A 19162-nucleotide genomic window follows, 5' to 3' on the forward strand; every position below is an offset into this window, starting at 1 on the left:
ACCACCTTTCACCACTACACCTTCCACCAAAAGGGATTTCAATAGTATGGATCCCTCATGTGCCCCATCGAAGCACTTTCTAGCACAGGGGAATCAGCTCAAATGCTGGAGTGCTCAGAGGTAGCGCTTGATGCCCGCATTCTCCTGTACTCTTTAAATGCCCAACTGCTTAGGATCTGTTTTGTAAGTAAACCCAACAGGACAATTTAGCTTTGCATGGGGACTTCGTATATATCTTATGGCTGCTTTCAGTGAAAACTCTAGAAATGCACTTTCTTGGCAAACAGACAAGTGGGGGGAGGGCAATGAAGGTGTATCAGATGACTTGACCAGTAGCTGTCCCACTTCATACCATTGACAAGAGTTATGCATAGGGGAATTAGCTCAAATGGTAGAGCGCTCGCTTAGCATGTGAGAGGTAGCGGGATCAATGCCTGCATTCTCCAGGTCGTTTTTTTGGAATGCAACAACCATTTGGTCGAAATTATTCCACATCACCTACAAAATATGTCATTCTTTATTAGGAAGATCATAGTAGACAGAGTTACAGAGATCCATACTGGATGACCCCAATGCATGGATTCATCTGGAATCAGATGTCTGATTCTTGCATGTTCTAAAGATGGTAGAAGGAGGACCTGGTAGGATACCTGTTATCAACCAATAGGTCAGTGTCCAGGATTGCACCCAAGCTGTCCACATGGTCAGAGAAGATAACATTTTCCCAGGACTTAAGCAGGCCATAGACAAGACAAAATCAGAATGACAATTCTTTCCCTTTATCAGATGGTTTGTTTTTTGCATCATTAGTGTGCCAGCTGCAACACGCGTATTTCATGCCGCCGTCAAAAGTGCCGGATCCAACGTGCTGGAGTTTTGTGGGATTTTTTTAGAAAAGAAAACGAAACAAATGATGGCACAATGGTATGCGCCATTTTCATTTTTCAATCAACAGAATGTTTGGTTTTTGGCTCATCTATGGCAGGCCTTACACCACCACAGGGTTGAGGGACTCATTTCAGGAGAACTGGACTCACCATAGTGATAAGATAGGAAAGCCCAAAACCTGAGTGCGAGAAAAACAGCCGTTCCCCCTTCATTCTGCTAGCAGATCGGTGGCTTTTCTACTTCTTGTAACATGTAAGCTGTGCAGGCAAAGTTGCAGTTACAGGAAGCTCTGGTCTTGGCTGCTAAGTGGTCAGAGTGCTGGTCAATCAATCACCACAACCCTCTCCCTAATCCCCATCCGCCAATGCCCACTCCCTTGCTCATGCTACTCATCATTCATTTCTACAAGCCACAAACATCCACTCACCAACACACCTTCCCCCTAAAAGAAATGGCATAAATAAGGGGCGTCATCAGTATGATCCCCCACGTGACGTTTAGGAAGCCAGTCTGTAGGGGAATTAGCTCCGATGGTAGAGCGCTTGCTTAGCATGCAAGAGGTAGCGGGATTGATGCCCGCTATTCCAGTTCTTTTAGTGCACAAACAACTCCTTCATATCTATCGGAAACCATTGCCAACTGGGGATAATTGCTATTCTGTTTGAAAAGAAAAAAGGTCAAGTGTGCTTTGTCTTCTCGCCTGCTCCTCCCAGGTACACCCTCCTCTGCTCCCCCACCTTACACCTTAGGGCTCATGCACACGAATGTATGAAAAAATGCGTCAAATATGCTGCCAGATGTTGGAACACAAAATGCCTCTAATGCCATGGTTTTATCTGCCTGGAGTTTACATGTTCTCCCTGCAGCTGCATGGCTTTCCTCCGGGTACTTGGCTTTCCTCCCATGCTCCAAGAACATGCAGGTAGGTTGATTGGCTCCTGTCTAAACTGGCCCTAGTATGGACATGTGAATGTGAGTTATGGCCCTCAGATTGTACGCCCCTTGAGGGCAGGGACTGATGTGAATGGACTGTATATATATGAAGTGCAGCATAAAGACAATGAATCCAAAGAGGGGGTGCATCCTGGACAATGGATCCAGAGAATGCTTTCCAGAGAATGGATCCAGAGAGGGTGTTTCCTGGACAAAAGATCCAGGTAGGGCGCTTCCTGAACACTGGATCTAAAGAGGCTGATTCCCACACAATGGATGTTGGAGAGGGTGCCTTCTGAACAACGAATCCAGAGAAGCTGCTTTCTTGACAATGGATCCATAGAGCATGCTTCCCACACAGTAGCTGTTGGAGAGGGTTCTTCACTGACAGTGGATTCAAAGAATATGCTTCTTGGAACAATGGATCCAAAGAGGGCGCTTCCTAGACAATGGTTTGAAAGAGGTGGCTTCCCAGACAATGGATATATAAAGTCGCTTCCCAGACAATGCATCCAGAGGGGGGTTGCTTCCTGGACAATGGATTCAGTGAACGCTTTCTAGAGAATGGATCCAGAGAGGGAGCTTCCCAGGCAATGGATCTGGAGAGGGTGCTTTCTAGACCAAAGATAAAGAAAGGGCCCTTCCCTGAGAAAGAATCCAATGAGGGGTGCTTTCCCGACATTGGATCTGGAGAAGGTTCTTGATCCGAGATAATGGGTCCATAGATTGTGCTTGCCGCACAATGGATCCAGAAAAGGTGCTCCCGGGACAATGAATCCTGAGAAGATGTTTCCTTGGATAACGGATCTAGAGAGGCTGCCTCCAGTCAATGGAGGTGGAGATTGTACCTCTGAGACAGTAGATCCAGAGAAGGTGCTTCCTGTAGAGTGGATGGAGAGAGAGTGTTTCCCAAGCCAATTATGGATGGAAAAGCAATGTTCCCTGACCGGGAATCGAACCCGGGCCGCGGCGGTGAGAGCGCCGAATCCTAACCACTAGACCACCAGGGAAAACTTAGGGCATTGTCACACTATACTCTGTCAGTGGCTCTGCCTCTCACAGATAATCATCGGATACCCCCACTCAGGGTCTTCCATGGAAATGCTGCTATGTCCATTCAAAGGTGTCAATGTGACCTAACAGCCACCCACACCCGCCTCCACCTCCAGTGCTACCCACCCTCCACTTTGACAAATCGCAAACCACCTTTCACCACTACACCTTCCACCAAAAGGGATTTCAATAGTATGGATCCCTCATGTGCCCCATCGAAGCACTTTCTAGCACACGGGAATCAGCTCAAATGCTGGAGTGCTCAGAGGTAGCGCTTGATGCCCGCATTCTCCTGTACTCTTTAAATGCCCAACTGCTTAGGATCTGTTTTGTAAGTAAACCCAACAGGACAATTTAGCTTTGCATGGGGACTTCGTATATATCTTATGGCTGCTTTCAGTGAAAACTCTAGAAATGCACTTTCTTGGCAAACAGACAAGTGGGGGGAGGGCAATGAAGGTGTATCAGATGACTTGACCAGTAGCTGTCCCACTTCAGACCCTTGACAAAAGTTATGCATAGGGGAATTAGCTCAAATGGTAGAGCGCTCGCTTAGCATGTGAGAGGTAGCGGGATCAATGCCCGCATTCTCCAGGTCGTTTTTTTGGAATGCAACAACCATTTGGTCGAAATTATTCCACATCACCTACAAAATATGTCATTCTTTATTAGGAAGATCATAGTAGACAGAGTTACAGAGATCCATACTGGATGACCCCAATGCATGGATTCATCTGGAATCAGATGTCTGATTCTTGCATGTTCTAAAGATGGTAGAAGGAGGACCTGGTAGGATACCTGTTATCAACCAATAGGTCAGTGTCCAGGATTGCACCCAAGCTGTCCACATGGTCAGAGAAGATAACATTTTCCCAGGACTTAAGCAGGCCATAGACAAGACAAAATCAGAATGACAATTCTTTCCCATTATCAGATGGTTTGTTTTTTGCATCATTAGTGTGCCAGCTGCAACACGCGTATTTCATGCCGCCGTCAAAAGTGCCGGATCCAACGTGCTGGAGTTTTGTGGGATTTTTTTAGAAAAGAAAACGAAACAAATGATGGCACAATGGTATGCGCCATTTTCATTTTTCAATCAACAGAATGTTTGGTTTTTGGCTCATCTATGGCCGGCCTTACACCACCACAGGGTTGAGGGACTCATTTCAGGAGAACTGGACTCACCATAGTGATAAGATAGGAAAGCCCAAAACCTGAGTGCGATAAAAACAGCCGTTCCCCCTTCATTCTGCTAGCAGATCGGTGGCTTTTCTACTTCTTGTAACATGTAAGCTGTGCAGGCAAAGTTGCAGTTACGGGAAGCTCTGGTCTTGGCTGCTAAGTGGTCAGAGTGCTGGTCAATCAATCACCACAACCCTCTCCCTAATCCCCATCCGCCAATGCCCACTCCCTTGCTCATGCTACTCATCATTCATTTCTACAAGCCACAAACATCCACTCACCAACACACCTTCCCCCTAAAAGAAATGGCATAAATAAGGGGCGTCATCAGTATGATCCCCCACGTGACGTTTAGGAAGCCAGTCTGTAGGGGAATTAGCTCCGATGGTAGAGCGCTTGCTTAGCATGCAAGAGGTAGCGGGATTGATGCCCGCTATTCCAGTTCTTTTAGTGCACAAACAACTCCTTCATATCTATCGGAAACCATTGCCAACTGGGGATAATTGCTATTCTGTTTGAAAAGAAAAAAGGTCAAGTGTGCTTTGTCTTCTCGCCTGCTCCTCCCAGGTACACCCTCCTCTGCTCCCCCACCTTACACCTTAGGGCTCATGCACACGAATGTATGAAAAAATGCGTCAAATATGCTGCCAGATGTTGGAACACAAAATGCCTCTAATGCCATGGTTTTATCTGCCTGGAGTTTACATGTTCTCCCTGCAGCTGCATGGCTTTCCTCCGGGTACTTGGCTTTCCTCCCATGCTCCAAGAACATGCAGGTAGGTTGATTGGCTCCTGTCTAAACTGGCCCTAGTATGGACATGTGAATGTGAGTTATGGCCCTCAGATTGTACGCCCCTTGAGGGCAGGGACTGATGTGAATGGACTGTATATATATGAAGTGCAGCATAAAGACAATGAATCCAAAGAGGGGGTGCATCCTGGACAATGGATCCAGAGAATGCTTTCCAGAGAATGGATCCAGAGAGGGTGTTTCCTGGACAAAAGATCCAGGTAGGGCGCTTCCTGAACACTGGATCTAAAGAGGCTGATTCCCACACAATGGATGTTGGAGAGGGTGCCTTCTGAACAACGAATCCAGAGAAGCTGCTTTCTTGACAATGGATCCATAGAGCATGCTTCCCACACAGTAGCTGTTGGAGAGGGTTCTTCACTGACAGTGGATTCAAAGAATATGCTTCTTGGAACAATGGATCCAAAGAGGGCGCTTCCTAGACAATGGTTTGAAAGAGGTGGCTTCCCAGACAATGGATACATAAAGTCGCTTCCCAGACAATGCATCCAGAGGGGGGTTGCTTCCTGGACAATGGATTCAGTGAACGCTTTCTAGAGAATGGATCCAGAGAGGGAGCTTCCCAGGCAATGGATCTGGAGAGGGTGCTTTCTAGACCAAAGATAAAGAAAGGGCCCTTCCCTGAGAAAGAATCCAATGAGGGGTGCTTTCCCGACATTGGATCTGGAGAAGGTTCTTGATCCGAGATAATGGGTCCATAGATTGTGCTTGCCGCACAATGGATCCAGAAAAGGTGCTCCCGGGACAATGAATCCTGAGAAGATGTTTCCTTGGATAACGGATCTAGAGAGGCTGCCTCCAGTCAATGGAGGTGGAGATTGTACCTCTGAGACAGTAGATCCAGAGAAGGTGCTTCCTGTAGAGTGGATGGAGAGAGAGTGTTTCCCAAGCCAATTATGGATGGAAAAGCAATGTTCCCTGACCGGGAATCGAACCCAGGCCGCGGCGGTGAGAGCGCCGAATCCTAACCACTAGACCACCATGGAAAACTTAGGGCATTGTCACACTATACTCTGTCAGTGGCTCTGCCTCTCACAGATAATCATCGGATACCCCCACTCAGGGTCTTCCATGGAAATGCTGTTGTGTCCATTCAAAGGTGTCAATGTGACCTAACAGCCACCCACACCCGCCTCCACCTCCAGTGCTACCCACCCTCCACTTTGACAAATCGCAAACCACCTTTCACCACTACACCTTCCACCAAAAGGGATTTCAATAGTATGGATCCCTCATGTGCCCCATCGAAGCACTTTCTAGCACACGGGAATCAGCTCAAATGCTGGAGTGCTCAGAGGTAGCGCTTGATGCCCGCATTCTCCTGTACTCTTTAAATGCCCAACTGCTTAGGATCTGTTTTGTAAGTAAACCCAACAGGACAATTTAGCTTTGCATGGGGACTTCGTATATATCTTATGGCTGCTTTCAGTGAAAACTCTAGAAATGCACTTTCTTGGCAAACAGACAAGTGGGGGGAGGGCAATGAAGGTGTATCAGATGACTTGACCAGTAGCTGTCCCACTTCAGACCCTTGCAAAGAGCTACACTTAGGGGAATTAGCTCAAATGGTAGAGCGCTCGCTTAGCATGTGAGAGGTAGCGGGATCAATGCCCGCATTCTGCAGGTCGTTTTTTTGGAATGCAACAACCATTTGGTCGAAATGATTCCACATCACCTACAAAATATGTCATTCTTTATTAGGAAGATCATAGTAGACAGAGTTACAGAGATCCATACTGGATGACCCCAATGCATGGATTCATCTGGAATCAGATGTCTGATTCTTGCATGTTCTAAAGATGCTGGAAGGAAGATCTGGTAGGATACCTGTTATCAACCAATAGGTCAGTGTCCAGGATTGCACCCAAGCTGTCCACATGGTCAGAGAAGATAACATTTTCCCAGGGCTTAAGCAGGCCATAGACAAGACAAAATCAGAATGACAATTCTTTCCCATTATCAGATGGTTTGTTTTTTGCATCATTAGTGTGCCAGCTGCAACACGCGTATTTCATGCCGCCATCGAAAGTGCCGGATCCAACGTGCTGGAGTTTTGTGGGGGTTTTTCTAGAAAAGCAAACAAAACAAATGATGGCACAATGGTATGCGCCATTTTCATTTTTCAGTCAACAGAATGTTTGGTTTTTGGCTCATCTATGGCCGGCCTTACACCACCACAGGGTTGAGGGACTCATTTCAGGAGAACTGGACTCACCATAGTGATGAGATAGGAAAGCCCAAAACCTGAGTGTGATAAAAACAGCCGTTCCCCCTTCATTCTCCTAGCAGATCGGTGGCTTCTCTACTTCTTGTAACATGTAAGCTGTGCAGGAAAAGTTGCAGTTACGGGAAGCTCTGGTCTTGGCTGCTAAGTGGTCAGAGTGCTGGTCAATCAATCACCACAACCCTCTCCCTAATCCCCATCCGTCAATGCCCACTCCCTTGCTCATGCTACTCATCATTCATTTCTACAAGCCACAAACATCCACTCACCAACACACCTTCCCCCTAAAAGAAATGGCATAAATAAGGGACGTCATCAGTATGATCCCCCACGTGACCTTTGGGAAGCCAGGCTGTAGGGGAATTAGCTCCGATGGTAGAGCGCTTGCTTAGCACGCAAGAGGTAGCAGGATTGATGCCCGCTATTCCAGTTCCAATTCCAGTTCTTTTAGTGCACAAACAACTCCTTCATATCTATCGGAAACAGCGCTGAGCAAACTGTCGGCGCTATATAAATCCTGTGTAGTATAATAATAATAAAAAACGCAGCAAAAACACGTTTCCTTTGAAGTCTTTTGAACCAAAAATGCAACATTTTGCGTGTAAAAAAGTCCCTGACCCTTTCCAAAACGTACCGGGTGAAAACCTGGAGATATGAATGTGCCCCATTGGCAATCATGTTAAATGGACTGTACTGCATTTCTGCAAAACGCTTAGGTGTGAGTCTAGACTGAGGCGTGATTGTGAAGAGTGGGAAATTTTTCTTTGGGAAGATAAAACTTATAAAAAGTCCAGTAAAGGGAAAGTGTTGAAACTTTTTTCGGCAGCATGTCTGAATGTGATTTTTAAAAAAGAAATCCTAAAAAATCCAATATTTTTACATAAGTCTTCAGTTTGGAATTGGGTCATACTCATATGCATCTGGGGCTGCAGGTCGGACCTCCTTGCCCTAAACTTTGTGGTGGAATTCTGAGCAAATTACCAGTCGGCATCCTGTTTTTGTTCCTAAACAAGCATTTCCATCAGGGGAATTAGCTCAGATGGTAGAGCGCTCGCTTAGCATGCGAGAGGTAGCGGGATCGATGCCCGCATTCTCCAAGTGGTTTTTTTTTCACAAGGCATTATACAATGTTTAAGGCTTTGTTTATATATTGCATTGGGTAAAAACATATTGCATAGGAAATCAGTCTATTGGTTCTGTTGGAAAATTATATAAAAGTTCTGTGTAAACAGGAATCAAAAGGAAGGTCAGCAGAGACAGCCAGCATTTAAGCCAGGGGTCCCCAAACCACAGCCCGTGGGCCAGATGTGGCCCTTTGCTTGCCTTTATCCGGCCCTTGGGGCACTATCCCTTCCACTGACACCAGAGACAGGGCACTATTCTCCCCACTGACACCAAAGACAGGGCACTATTCCCCCCACTGACACCAATGATGGGGCACTATTCCTTCCACTGACACCAATTATGAGGCACTATTCCTTCCACTGAGAATAATTATGGGGATGCTATTCCTCCAGCTGAAGCCAATTATGAGGTATTATTCCTCCCACTGACACCAATTATGGGGTATTATTCCTTCCACTGACACCAGTCCTGGGGCACTATTCCTCCCACTGACACCAATTATAGGGCACTTTTTTTCCACTGACACTAATTATGGGGCACTGTTCCTCCCAGTGACACCAATTATGAGGTATTATTCTCCCCACTGACATCAATTATGGGACACTATTCCTTTCATTGGCACCAGTCATGGGGCATTATTCCTTCCACTGACTCCAATGATCGGACATTATTCCTCCCAATGACACCAATTATGGGGTATTATTCCTTCCACTGACACCAGTTATGGGTCACTATTCCTCCCACTGACACCAATTATGAGGTATTATGCCTCCCACTGACACTAATTATGGGGTATTATTCCTCACACTGACACCAATTATGGGGTACTTTTCCTTCCACTGACACCAGTTATGGGACACTATTCCTCCCACTGAATGCAATTATTGGGTATTATTCCTCCCACTGATACCAATGATCGGGCACTATTCCTTATTCCTCCCACTGACACCAATTATGGGGTATTATTCTTTCCACTGACACCAATTATGCAATTTGTTTTACTCCCATTTAGTAAACCAAGCCCAGGGCATTTTCTATTCCCATTGACCACAGTCCTGCCCCTGTAAAGACTGAAGGGCAGTAAACTGGCCCTTTATTTCAAAAATTTGGAGACCCCTGATTTAACCCCCCTGGCGGTATTCCCGAGTGTAGCTCGGGGTAAAGTTTCAGTACTACAAGCAGTAACCCCGAGCTACACTCGGGAATACACTGCAGCGTTGCTCCGGGATCTCTCCAGCACTTACCTTGTCCTGCGCTCCCGCGATGTCCCCCCTGCAGTGTCCCCGGCCATGTCCTCCAGCCGATGCCGGCATCTGTCTTCCGGGTTTCGTTCCCTGCGAGCGTTGGGACGTACGGGAGATGGAACTGGCGGGAAATTTCAAAAATGTAAAAAAGTGACATTCACTCAATACACTAAAATCACATAGTATAACATTCCTGTATCAAACCATTTCACATACATTTTGTCCCGAGTGCTTTGTCCGGCGCCCTGCCTGCATTTTTACCGTTCTTTCTGCCTGAAAACTGAGAAACATCCATGGCGTCCAAAAAGCGTCCCTTTAGGTCAAAAGCGGTTTTAGACCGGCTAGAGAACAGCGATAGTAAATCAGAACCACTTGCAGAATTGAGTGATAATGATTCGTGGGGGAAATTCCTCATCAGACACTGAAAACGATTCTGCGACTTTGCTCAGCGATGTGCGAACTTGGCGCTCTATTTCAAATTCCAGTGTTTTTGGTTTGATTATATTATTGAATTAAATTTATTATTATTATATTATTATTTTTTATGATTATTTATTACATTATAATTTATGATTTCGTGTTTCAAATTTTATCATATCCGGGATGTTTACTAGACTCTTATTCGGACAGATTTCAGTGAGTTATTCCTAAAAATTACAGACCTACAATAAAAAAAATACATATTTACATGCAAAAAAATTTACCGCTTTGAGCACAGAAATACTGACATAATCAGACCAATAGGGAGTTTAAGTGAACTTGTTGCTTTTCCCTGTCTGAGAACATAAGGATAAACAAAGGTGACAACAAGAGAAACGTTTACAGGACTTCTAACCTTCTTTACACAACATAAAAAGATTTGTCTGGAGTTAGGGTTTGGGTGTAAATATTATAGCTCTGTGTTCTAATGTTTTGAGCAGTTTGTTGGCATATATGTACATGGAGGCATTCATATTTAGTTATAATACAGGCTTGTTGTCTTCCTGCCTATGCGCCACTCAATTATGGTGGGTGGTTTATCCTGTAACTGACTTTATCTCAGCAGCCATTCATCTCACATTCAAATGGTGTTCAGATAAGCTTTGCAACTATGACTCAGGATTTGCGCACACATTGTATTTTACATTTAGCCGCTGGCTGCTTCTCATTTAAATACGTCATGCGAAGAATATGGTACTTTTCTGAGCCAGACTGATACTCGCATAAATTGTGAAAGGATTTCCACCCATTGTGCACGAGGAGGTTGGGGGAGGAATGCATGTTGTGAATTTGCTGCATGCCGGTTGTAATTTTTTCCAAATGTACTTGATTTTTGTCAATTGGTAGCTTGAAACCACAAGAATGAAGACTTTTTGTTCTCTGCGCATTGTAATGGGAGCTTCAGTGGAGATCCACCACTACCAGGGGTGGACTGATCATTTGGAAACTCGGGCACTGCCTGAGGGCCCGGGGTCAGTACGTATCTTTGTCCTGAATATTGGGAATCCGTCTGATGTAGATGCATTCTTGACCATGTGAAGTTTTCTTTCTGTTACCATGACCCTAGTATGTGCCACTTTGGGACGGAGTTGAGGTCTCCAGTCCTGAATTCGGCTTTCCTCTGTATATGTCTGCATATGATGTGTCTCACTTGTAAATGACAAGCTTTCCTCTGACCAGAGGCGGACTGACCATTTGGAAACTCGGGCACTGCCTGAGGGCCCGGGATCAGTAGCGGGCCCCATGAGATGCCCCTGGTACCTTTTTCAAAGGCTTTTTTAAGTTTGGGCAAGGACACAGGGGCCCCATGATCCCCTATTGCCCGGGGGCCCCATGAGTTGTCAGTCCGCCCCTGACCGCTACTATCCTATATATACTATGACCATGAAATAATTCTGGTCTTCTCTCAAGGCTCAAAAGTAAAAGTGCAGCACCAATTAAACAATTTCGGTATCTGCTTACAATGTATCACAAAAAATCAAAATTCAATGTATAGAATAAAATAAAATAACAGTCCATTTAGCCAAGTGAAAAAAGCTTAAAAGTATCAGTCCGCCAACCAAAATGTGATCTGGCTTCCAATAAAGAAGTCCACAACCATCTCCCTGTGGATTCAAAACTCACCAAAACTAATGGCTGCCATCACAACAGCAGAAGTACCCCTCTGTCTATCCAAAGTTCAATGTACACATGCAAATGGCAAATAACTCAAAGAACTTTAAACCCCTGGTTCACATATATGTGGCCGTGCGGGCTGCGTTTTGCGCAGACACGAGAGCCCATTCATTTCCCAGTACGGTTGTGTTTTCCAGTGCAAGCGGCGTGCCATTAGAACTAATGACACCTGCCCGCGGGTCCACATTCCTCTGTGCAGGTGGTGCGGCTGCACAGATTTTCGTGCGGATCTGCAGCAGCACCACCCACACAGATGTAGGAGCGGACTGACCATTTGTAAACTCCGGCACTGCCCGAGGGCCCGGGGTCAGTAGGGGGCCCCATGAGATGCCCCTGGTACCTTTTTCATAGGCTTTTTTGAGTTTGGGCAAGGACACATGGGCCCCATGATCCCCTATTGCCCGGGGGCCCCATGAGTTGACAGTCCGCCCCTGGAAAGATGTGAACCTAGGGTAAAACTCTTCCCCAAATTACATCACCAATCTTGTCTCCATATATCACCCAAACCATCCTCTCCCCGACATGGAAGAAAAATATATTTGAAATACTACAATTTTGGCCATATTCAATAATTCAATATTTTTAAAAATATATTTATATATATATACACACACACACACATACTGCATGTTGAAATACATTTCCAAACAAATCTGAATATATTTTTTAAAAATATATTTTTAAAAATATTTTTTTTTAAAATATATTCTGCAGATTATTTTTTTACATATAAAAAAGTTATTTTGACATATTTTTACATATATTTGTAAATGCATTCCAAAAATGTAGATTTGTATTTTGAAAGAAATACAGTATATTTGAAATGTACTTTTAAAAATATTTTTCATATATTTTGTAATTAAAAAAAATATATATATTTACTTATTGAAATATATTTTGAAATATATTGAATATGGCCAAAATTGTAGTATTTCAAATATACCGTATTTTTCGCTCCTTTAGAGGAGGAAAACAAGAAAAAAAAATTCTGAACCAATGGACTGCAGATATAGTACAGGAGATGACCAGAGACTGCGGACACAGTACAGGAGATGACAGAGACTGCGGACACAGTACAGGAGATGACCAGAGACTGCAGATATAGTACAGGAGATGACAGAGACTGCGGACATAGTACAGGAGATGACCAGAGACTGCAGACACAGTACAGGAGATGACCAGAGACTGCGGACACAGTACAGGAGATGACCAGAGACTGCAGACACAGTACAGGAGATGACCAGAGACTGCGGACACAGTACAGGAGATGACCAGAGACTGCGGACATAGTACAGGAGATGACCAGAGACTGCGGACATAGTACAGGAGATGACAGAGACTGCGGACAGTACAGGAGATGACCAGAGACTGCGGACATAGTACAGGAGATGACCAGAGACTGCGGACATGGTACAGGAGATGACCAGAGACTGCAGACACAAAAGTTCCATTTTGGTCTCCTCTGACCAGAGCACCTTCTTCCACGTTTGCTGTGTCCCCCGCATGGCCTCTCGAAAACTACAAACGGGACTTCTTATGGCTTTCTTCCAACAATGGCTTTCTTCTTGTCACTCCTCCATAAAGGCCAGATTTGTGGAGTGCAGACTAATAGTTGTCCTGCGGACCAGGGGCGGACTGACCATTTGGAAACTTGGGCAGTGCCCGAGGGCCCGGGGTCAGTAGGGGGCCTCATGATATGCCCCTGGTACCTTTTTCATAGGCTTTTTGTGCAGACACACTTGTATACAATAGATGGCATGAAAGGAAGCCCTCCATTGTATACAACTGTCATGTGACCTGTTGTGATTGGTCACAGCAGGTCACATGGTACTGGCAACGGGGCCGGTACACAGATCTATCACTGACCCTGTCCGAGGTAAACGGCCAGTGACAGATCGCGCCGCAGCGCGGCCCTGCGGGTATACGCAAAGTGCGTTCCTGAAAGGACTCCATATGGCGTCCACCCAGAGGGACAAGCTGTTCGCCCGGCCGCCATCTGGCTATAGGCCAGGCGGCAACTGGTTAAATTATCTTTATTCAGATTGTCAATTTTTCTCTTCACAAAATTACAAAAGAAAATATAATACAAAATCTTGATAAAAGGGAACCAGGCAGGAGACAAATGCAACAAATGAATAAAAAAAAATCAAAAAAAAAAAATCAGTAGGTTAACCTCCCTGGCGGTATTCCTGAGTGTAGCTCGGGGTAAAGTTTCAGTACCACAAGCGGTAACCCCGAGCTACACTCGGGCTTACCATGCGGCGTTGCTGCGGGATTCCCTGCAGCGCTCACCTTGTCCTTTGCTCCCACGATGCATCCCCTGCAGCATCCCCGGCCAGCTCCTCCGGCCGATGCCGGTATCTGGCTTCCGTGTTCCGGTCCCTGCAAGCTTTGTGACGTATGGGGGCCGGAACGGCAGCAAATTTAAAATTTTTTAGAAACTGTCATTTTCTAATAAATGAATTTGACATAGTATAACATTCCTGTATCAAACCATTTCACATACATTTTGTCCCGAGTGCTTTGTCCGGCGCCCTGCCTGCATTTTTACTGTTCTTTCTGCCTGGAAACTGAGAAACATCCATGGCGTCCAAAAAGCGTCCCTTTACGTCAAAAGCGGTTTTAGACCGGCTAGAGAACAGCGATAGTAAATCAGAACCACTTGCAGAATTGAGTGATAATGATTCGTGGGGGAAATTTGTCATCAGACACTGAAAACGATTCTGCGACTTTGCTCAGCGATGTGCGAACTTGGCGCTCTATTTCAAATTTCAGTGTTTTTGGTTTGATTATATTATTGAATTATTTTATTATTATATTATTATTTTTATGATTATTTATTAAATTATAATTTATGATTTCGTGTTTCAAATTTTATCATCCCCGGGATGTTTACTAGACTCTTGTTCGGACAGATTTCAGTGAGTTATTCCTAAAAATTACAGCCTACAATAAAAAAACTACATATTTCCATGCAAAAAAATGTACCGCTTTCAGCACAGAAATATGGACATAATCAGACCGCTAGGGAGGTTGACTAAGTGGAATGTACACTTCAAGACAAATAGTCAGAGGCAGGGGCGGACTGACAACTCATGGGGCCCCCGGGCAATAGGGGATCATGGGGCCCCTGTGTCCTTACCCAAACTCAAAAAAGCCTATTAAAAAGGTACCAGGGGCATCTCATGGGGCCCCCTACTGATCCCGGGCCCTCAGGCAGTGCCCGAGTTTCCAAATGGTCAGTCCGCCCCTGGTCAGAGGAAAGCTTGAAATTCACAAGCAGGGGCGGACTGACAACTCATGGGGCCCCCGGGCAATAGGGGATCATAGGGCCCCTGTGTCCTTGCCCAAACTCAAAAAAGCCTATGAAAAAGGTACCTGGGGCATCTCATGGGGCCCCCTACTGACCCCGGGCCCTCGGGCAGTGCCCGAGTTTCCAAATGGTCAGTCCGCCCCTGTTCACAAGTGAGACACATCATATGCAGACATATACAGAGGAAAGCCGAATTCAGGACTGGAGACCTCAACTCCGTCCCAAAGTGGCACATACTAGGGTCATGGTAACAGAAAGAAAACTTCACATGGTCAAGAATGCTTCTACATCAGACAGATTCCCAATATTCAGGACAGAGATACGTAATGAGAATCCAGGAGGGATAGGGATAGAAGCTTGGACTATCGACTTCTACTCCATTTGCCACGACAGCTGTAAGAGAAAGTCCCCAGGAAGGGGGGGAATCATTTCCCATTATAGTAGATGTGGGGTCCGAGACCTTCAAGTGACCTAGGGTGTTAGCCAGGTTGGATTTAGCATACCAGGCAGTGTATTGGAATGTAACCATAAGTTGATTGATTTCCCGCTGGGAAAACTTATGTTCGATAAAAACCCTCCAACGTGTGAAAAAACGTTTGGTGGGGCCAAAATTTTGGATCAGGGTATCCAATTTTTCCAGGTATAAAAGTGATTTGAGATCTTTCTTGACAGAGGATAAGGCAGGACTGTGAAGGGATATCCAGGCCCTCAGTGACACTCTCGGAGCAGACAGAATACACAAATGAACCCAGGGAGGTAGAGGTTTGGGTCGGTCTTAACTTCCTTTTTAAGCTAGAGTGTGTATTTGTCTCAGTTCAGAGCACTAAGTGTCATTTCTGTCCGCTGCCTCTTTCCTCTGCTATCTACATGACTCACTTCTGACAAGTTTTCCTGACACCAAGAGATAAAAAGGTGACAGGGTAGGGAACTCCAGCACACAGCCTGTGACTGACAGCCTCAGCTTTGTTCCTGTGAGCTGTGTGAAGGGGGTGTGGGTGGTGTCCCTCCCGTCCAATCAGCTCCTCACTGAGCTCTGCCTTTTTTCATTTCAGCTCTCCACTCCCTGCTTTCTGAAAGTTCAGACATGCTTTATAAATTATGAACTTCTGAACATTGTGTGGTGACGTTAAAAAACCACTAAACCATAAAAGGACACCCTCCGCCCCTTCTGCCTTAAAGTGGTTGTAAACCTCAGACAGGAAATATGAACAGAGCATATCCCTCTATAGTGTGTATTTATCTCACTCCAGAGCACTAAGTGTCATTTCTGTCTACTGCCTCCTTCCTCTGCTATCTTCATGAGTCTCTTTCGACAGGTTTTCCTGACACCAAGAAAAAAGAGGTGAAAAGGGAGGGAACTCCAGCACACAGCCTGTGACTGTCAGGCTCAGCTCTGTTCCTGTGAGCTGTGTGAAGGGGGGGTTGGTGGTGTCCCTCCCCTCCAATCAGCTCTCAGAGCTCTCCCCACTGAGTTCTGCATTTTGTAATTTCAGCCCTCCACTTCCTCTCTCCCCTCTCCCATTTTGCGTTTTTGCGTCTGTATTTTTTTTGCAGTTTGCACTTTTTTTCCAACTTGTTGCTGGGCAGATTAAAACGCAAAATGCATCAAAAACGTGTCAGAAACGCATTAAAAACGCACTAAATGCATTTCTACAGTGTCTCCATTGAAGTCCATTGAACCAAAATGCAACGTTTTGTGTTTAAAAAAGTCCCTGACCCTTCCCAAAAAACATACCGAGTAAACAAGGGGGCCCGCAGATCCCTCCCCCCGTGTGAATGAATATGGGGTACATGGTAAAGGCTACCCATTCACAAAATAAAAAAGTGTAGTGTAAAAAAGACAGGAGACAGTCTTTGACAAGCCCTTTATTAAAAACAAAAATTTAAAAAATATCCCCCGAAGTAGATCCAACGCCAACCCGAAAAAAGACCCCACGCCATTTTTTTTTTTTTGCAAAATTTTTAATTGCCAGGAATTTTATCGACAGTCATCTGTCAGTCGGTGACCCCGCTGACAGCTGACACATGAAAGAATATTTTCACTACTAATAAACCGTATTTCAATGGAAGTTGTTCAAACCTAAGCAATGATTTTGAATAGGGTTCCTGCACTACGTTGATGCGACTTTAATGTTACCTGAATGCCAAGATACCGCTTAGTGAATTGTCCCGGGTCAAAGTTCGTGGTCGGACTTGTTCTTAAATTCGAATGTTCGACTGCGAACCGAACAGGGTGGAAGTTTCAGCCCATCATTAACCTCGTCACGCCGGCCGAACGCAAATGTGCGGCCTCCCGGCTTCTGGGCCTAGATGCTGAGCGGCCGCACATTTGCGTTCTATTAAAAAAGGCAATATGTGCCGAGAGCGCATGCCCTGCTCGCTCCCAGCACACATGTCCGGTACTCACGGAAAGGTCCCGATCTCCTCTTTCGATTGGGACCTTTCCCGATCATGTGACCGCCGTGACGCGTCACATGACCCTAAATCCTGCCCCGCCTCCAGGCTTCTGAAACTCTTAAAGGGCCGGGAGGTGCCGGCGTGAAGGGGTTAATGATGACAATATATAAATGAGTAATGATCCTAGTTCATCCCTCCCCAGGGCGACACAAAATCCAACTGGGATTAACGCCTTGTATATTTTATTACAGGCTCGGGATATGCCTCGGATGAAAGCTACAACAATGAAGTTTACGTTGAGCAGCGCCCGCCAGCCCGACAGCCAGATTATCTTGGTAAGAGGTGCTAACTGTTGCATTGGCCATGTATGTCGGCCCATACACCCTACCAGGGGCGGACTGACAATTCATGGGGTCCCCGGGCAATAGGGGATCATGGGGCCCCTGTGTCCTTGCCCAAACTCAAAAAAGCCAATGAAAAAGGTACCAGGGGCATCTCATGGGGCCCTCTACTGACCCCGGGCCCTCGGGCAGTGCCAGAGTTTCCAAATGGTCCGCCCCTGCACCCCACAATATTCACCAGCAAACACCGACTTCCATGCAATTGGGATTTTTCTCTGTAGAAAAAACTAACACTGTACATCACCCTGAACACACCATCCCCACCGTGAAACATGGTGGTGGCAGCATCATGTTGTGGGGATGCTGTTCTTCAGCAGGGACAGGGAAGCTGGTCAGAGTTGATGGGGAGATGGATGGAGCCAAATACAGGGCAATCTTAGAAGAAAACTTGTTAGAGTCTGCAAAAGACTTGAGACCGGGGCGGAGGTTCACCTTCCAGCAGGACAACGACCCGAAACATCCAGTCAGAGCTACAATGGAATGGTTTAGATCAAATCATATTCATGTGTTAGAATGGCCCAGTCACAGTCCAGACCCAAATCCAATGGAGAATCTGTGGCAAGACTTGAGAATTGCTGTTCCCAGACGGAGACAGAGCTTGAGCGATTCTGCAAAGAAGAATGAGCAGAAATGTCCCTCTCTAGATGTGCAAAGCTGGGAAAGACGTCCCCAAAAAGACTTGCAGCTGAAATTGCAGCCAAAGGGGGTCCTACAAAGTATTGACTCCGGGGGGCTGAATACAAATGTACGCCACACTTTTCACAGATTTATTTGTAAGACGTTTTGAATCCCATTTCTCATTTTCCTTCCACTTCACAATTATGTGCCACTTTGTGTTGGTTTATCACATCAAATCCCAATAAAATACATTGACGGTTCTGGTTGTAACATGACAGCATGGGGAACATTTCAAGGGGGGGGAGACTTTTTGAAGGCGCTGTACATTCACTTTTCTGACTCACAGCAATAAAGGAGAGGCTCCTTCCCCTCTGAATTCCTGGGCTGTAAGCTCTTAGTCAGATCCTGCTTTGTTCATTTTCATATGTTATTAATTTTTTTGTTTCAAGGGAATGTGTCTCAGAGAAAATGCCTGTGTGAAAAGTCTCAGATGGAAGTTGTCTTCCCCAACAGAAACAGATTTAGGCCAAAAAGGTTACTGTGTAGCCCAAAGATCAGAGAGTGTCAGCTTCAATCTAAAACTTCTCACACTGGTACTTTGCTGTATGAGCGGTTGACTTTAACCGCCTCCCACACGCCATATAAGGTATTGACGGGCGCAAGGCGGTTCTCTCGTTCTGGGAGGGGGTCATATGACGTCCTCCCATTCTAACCGCGCATGCGCGGCTCCGGGAGCGCGCAGCCTGGCGATCGGTGATGTGCTGTGTCCCTCGGACACAGCGGATCACCGATCAATGGAAAGAGCCGAAGATGTCGGCT

The 19162-nt window shown here is 45.7% G+C and overlaps 1 protein-coding gene and 3 non-coding genes across 4 annotated transcripts in view; 2 read left to right on the forward strand and 2 right to left on the reverse strand.

The window, feature by feature from the left end:
• The window catches only part of SRPX2 (sushi repeat containing protein X-linked 2), a 97283-nt gene that overhangs the window by 36941 nt on the left and 41180 nt on the right, over nucleotides 1-19162 (forward strand). The window contains exon 3 of the mRNA XM_089664516.1: nucleotides 17576-17659. Within this exon, the coding sequence (XP_089520642.1) occupies nucleotides 17576-17659 (84 nt within the window). The remainder of the gene's footprint in view (nucleotides 1-17575; nucleotides 17660-19162) is intronic.
• On the reverse strand, nucleotides 2760-2831 carry TRNAE-CUC (transfer RNA glutamic acid (anticodon CUC)). Its single transcript has one exon. It is a non-coding gene; the product is annotated as a tRNA-Glu (tRNA).
• On the reverse strand, nucleotides 5782-5853 carry TRNAE-CUC (transfer RNA glutamic acid (anticodon CUC)). The gene has a single exon. It is a non-coding gene; the product is annotated as a tRNA-Glu (tRNA).
• TRNAA-AGC (transfer RNA alanine (anticodon AGC)) lies at nucleotides 8116-8188 on the forward strand. Its single transcript has one exon. It is a non-coding gene; the product is annotated as a tRNA-Ala (tRNA).

The sequence above is a fragment of the Staurois parvus genome, unplaced genomic scaffold, assembly GCF_062004578.1.
Source record: "Staurois parvus isolate SC_StPar_1 unplaced genomic scaffold, SC_StPar_1.0 ptg001930l, whole genome shotgun sequence".
Lineage (NCBI taxonomy): Eukaryota > Metazoa > Chordata > Amphibia > Anura > Ranidae > Staurois > Staurois parvus.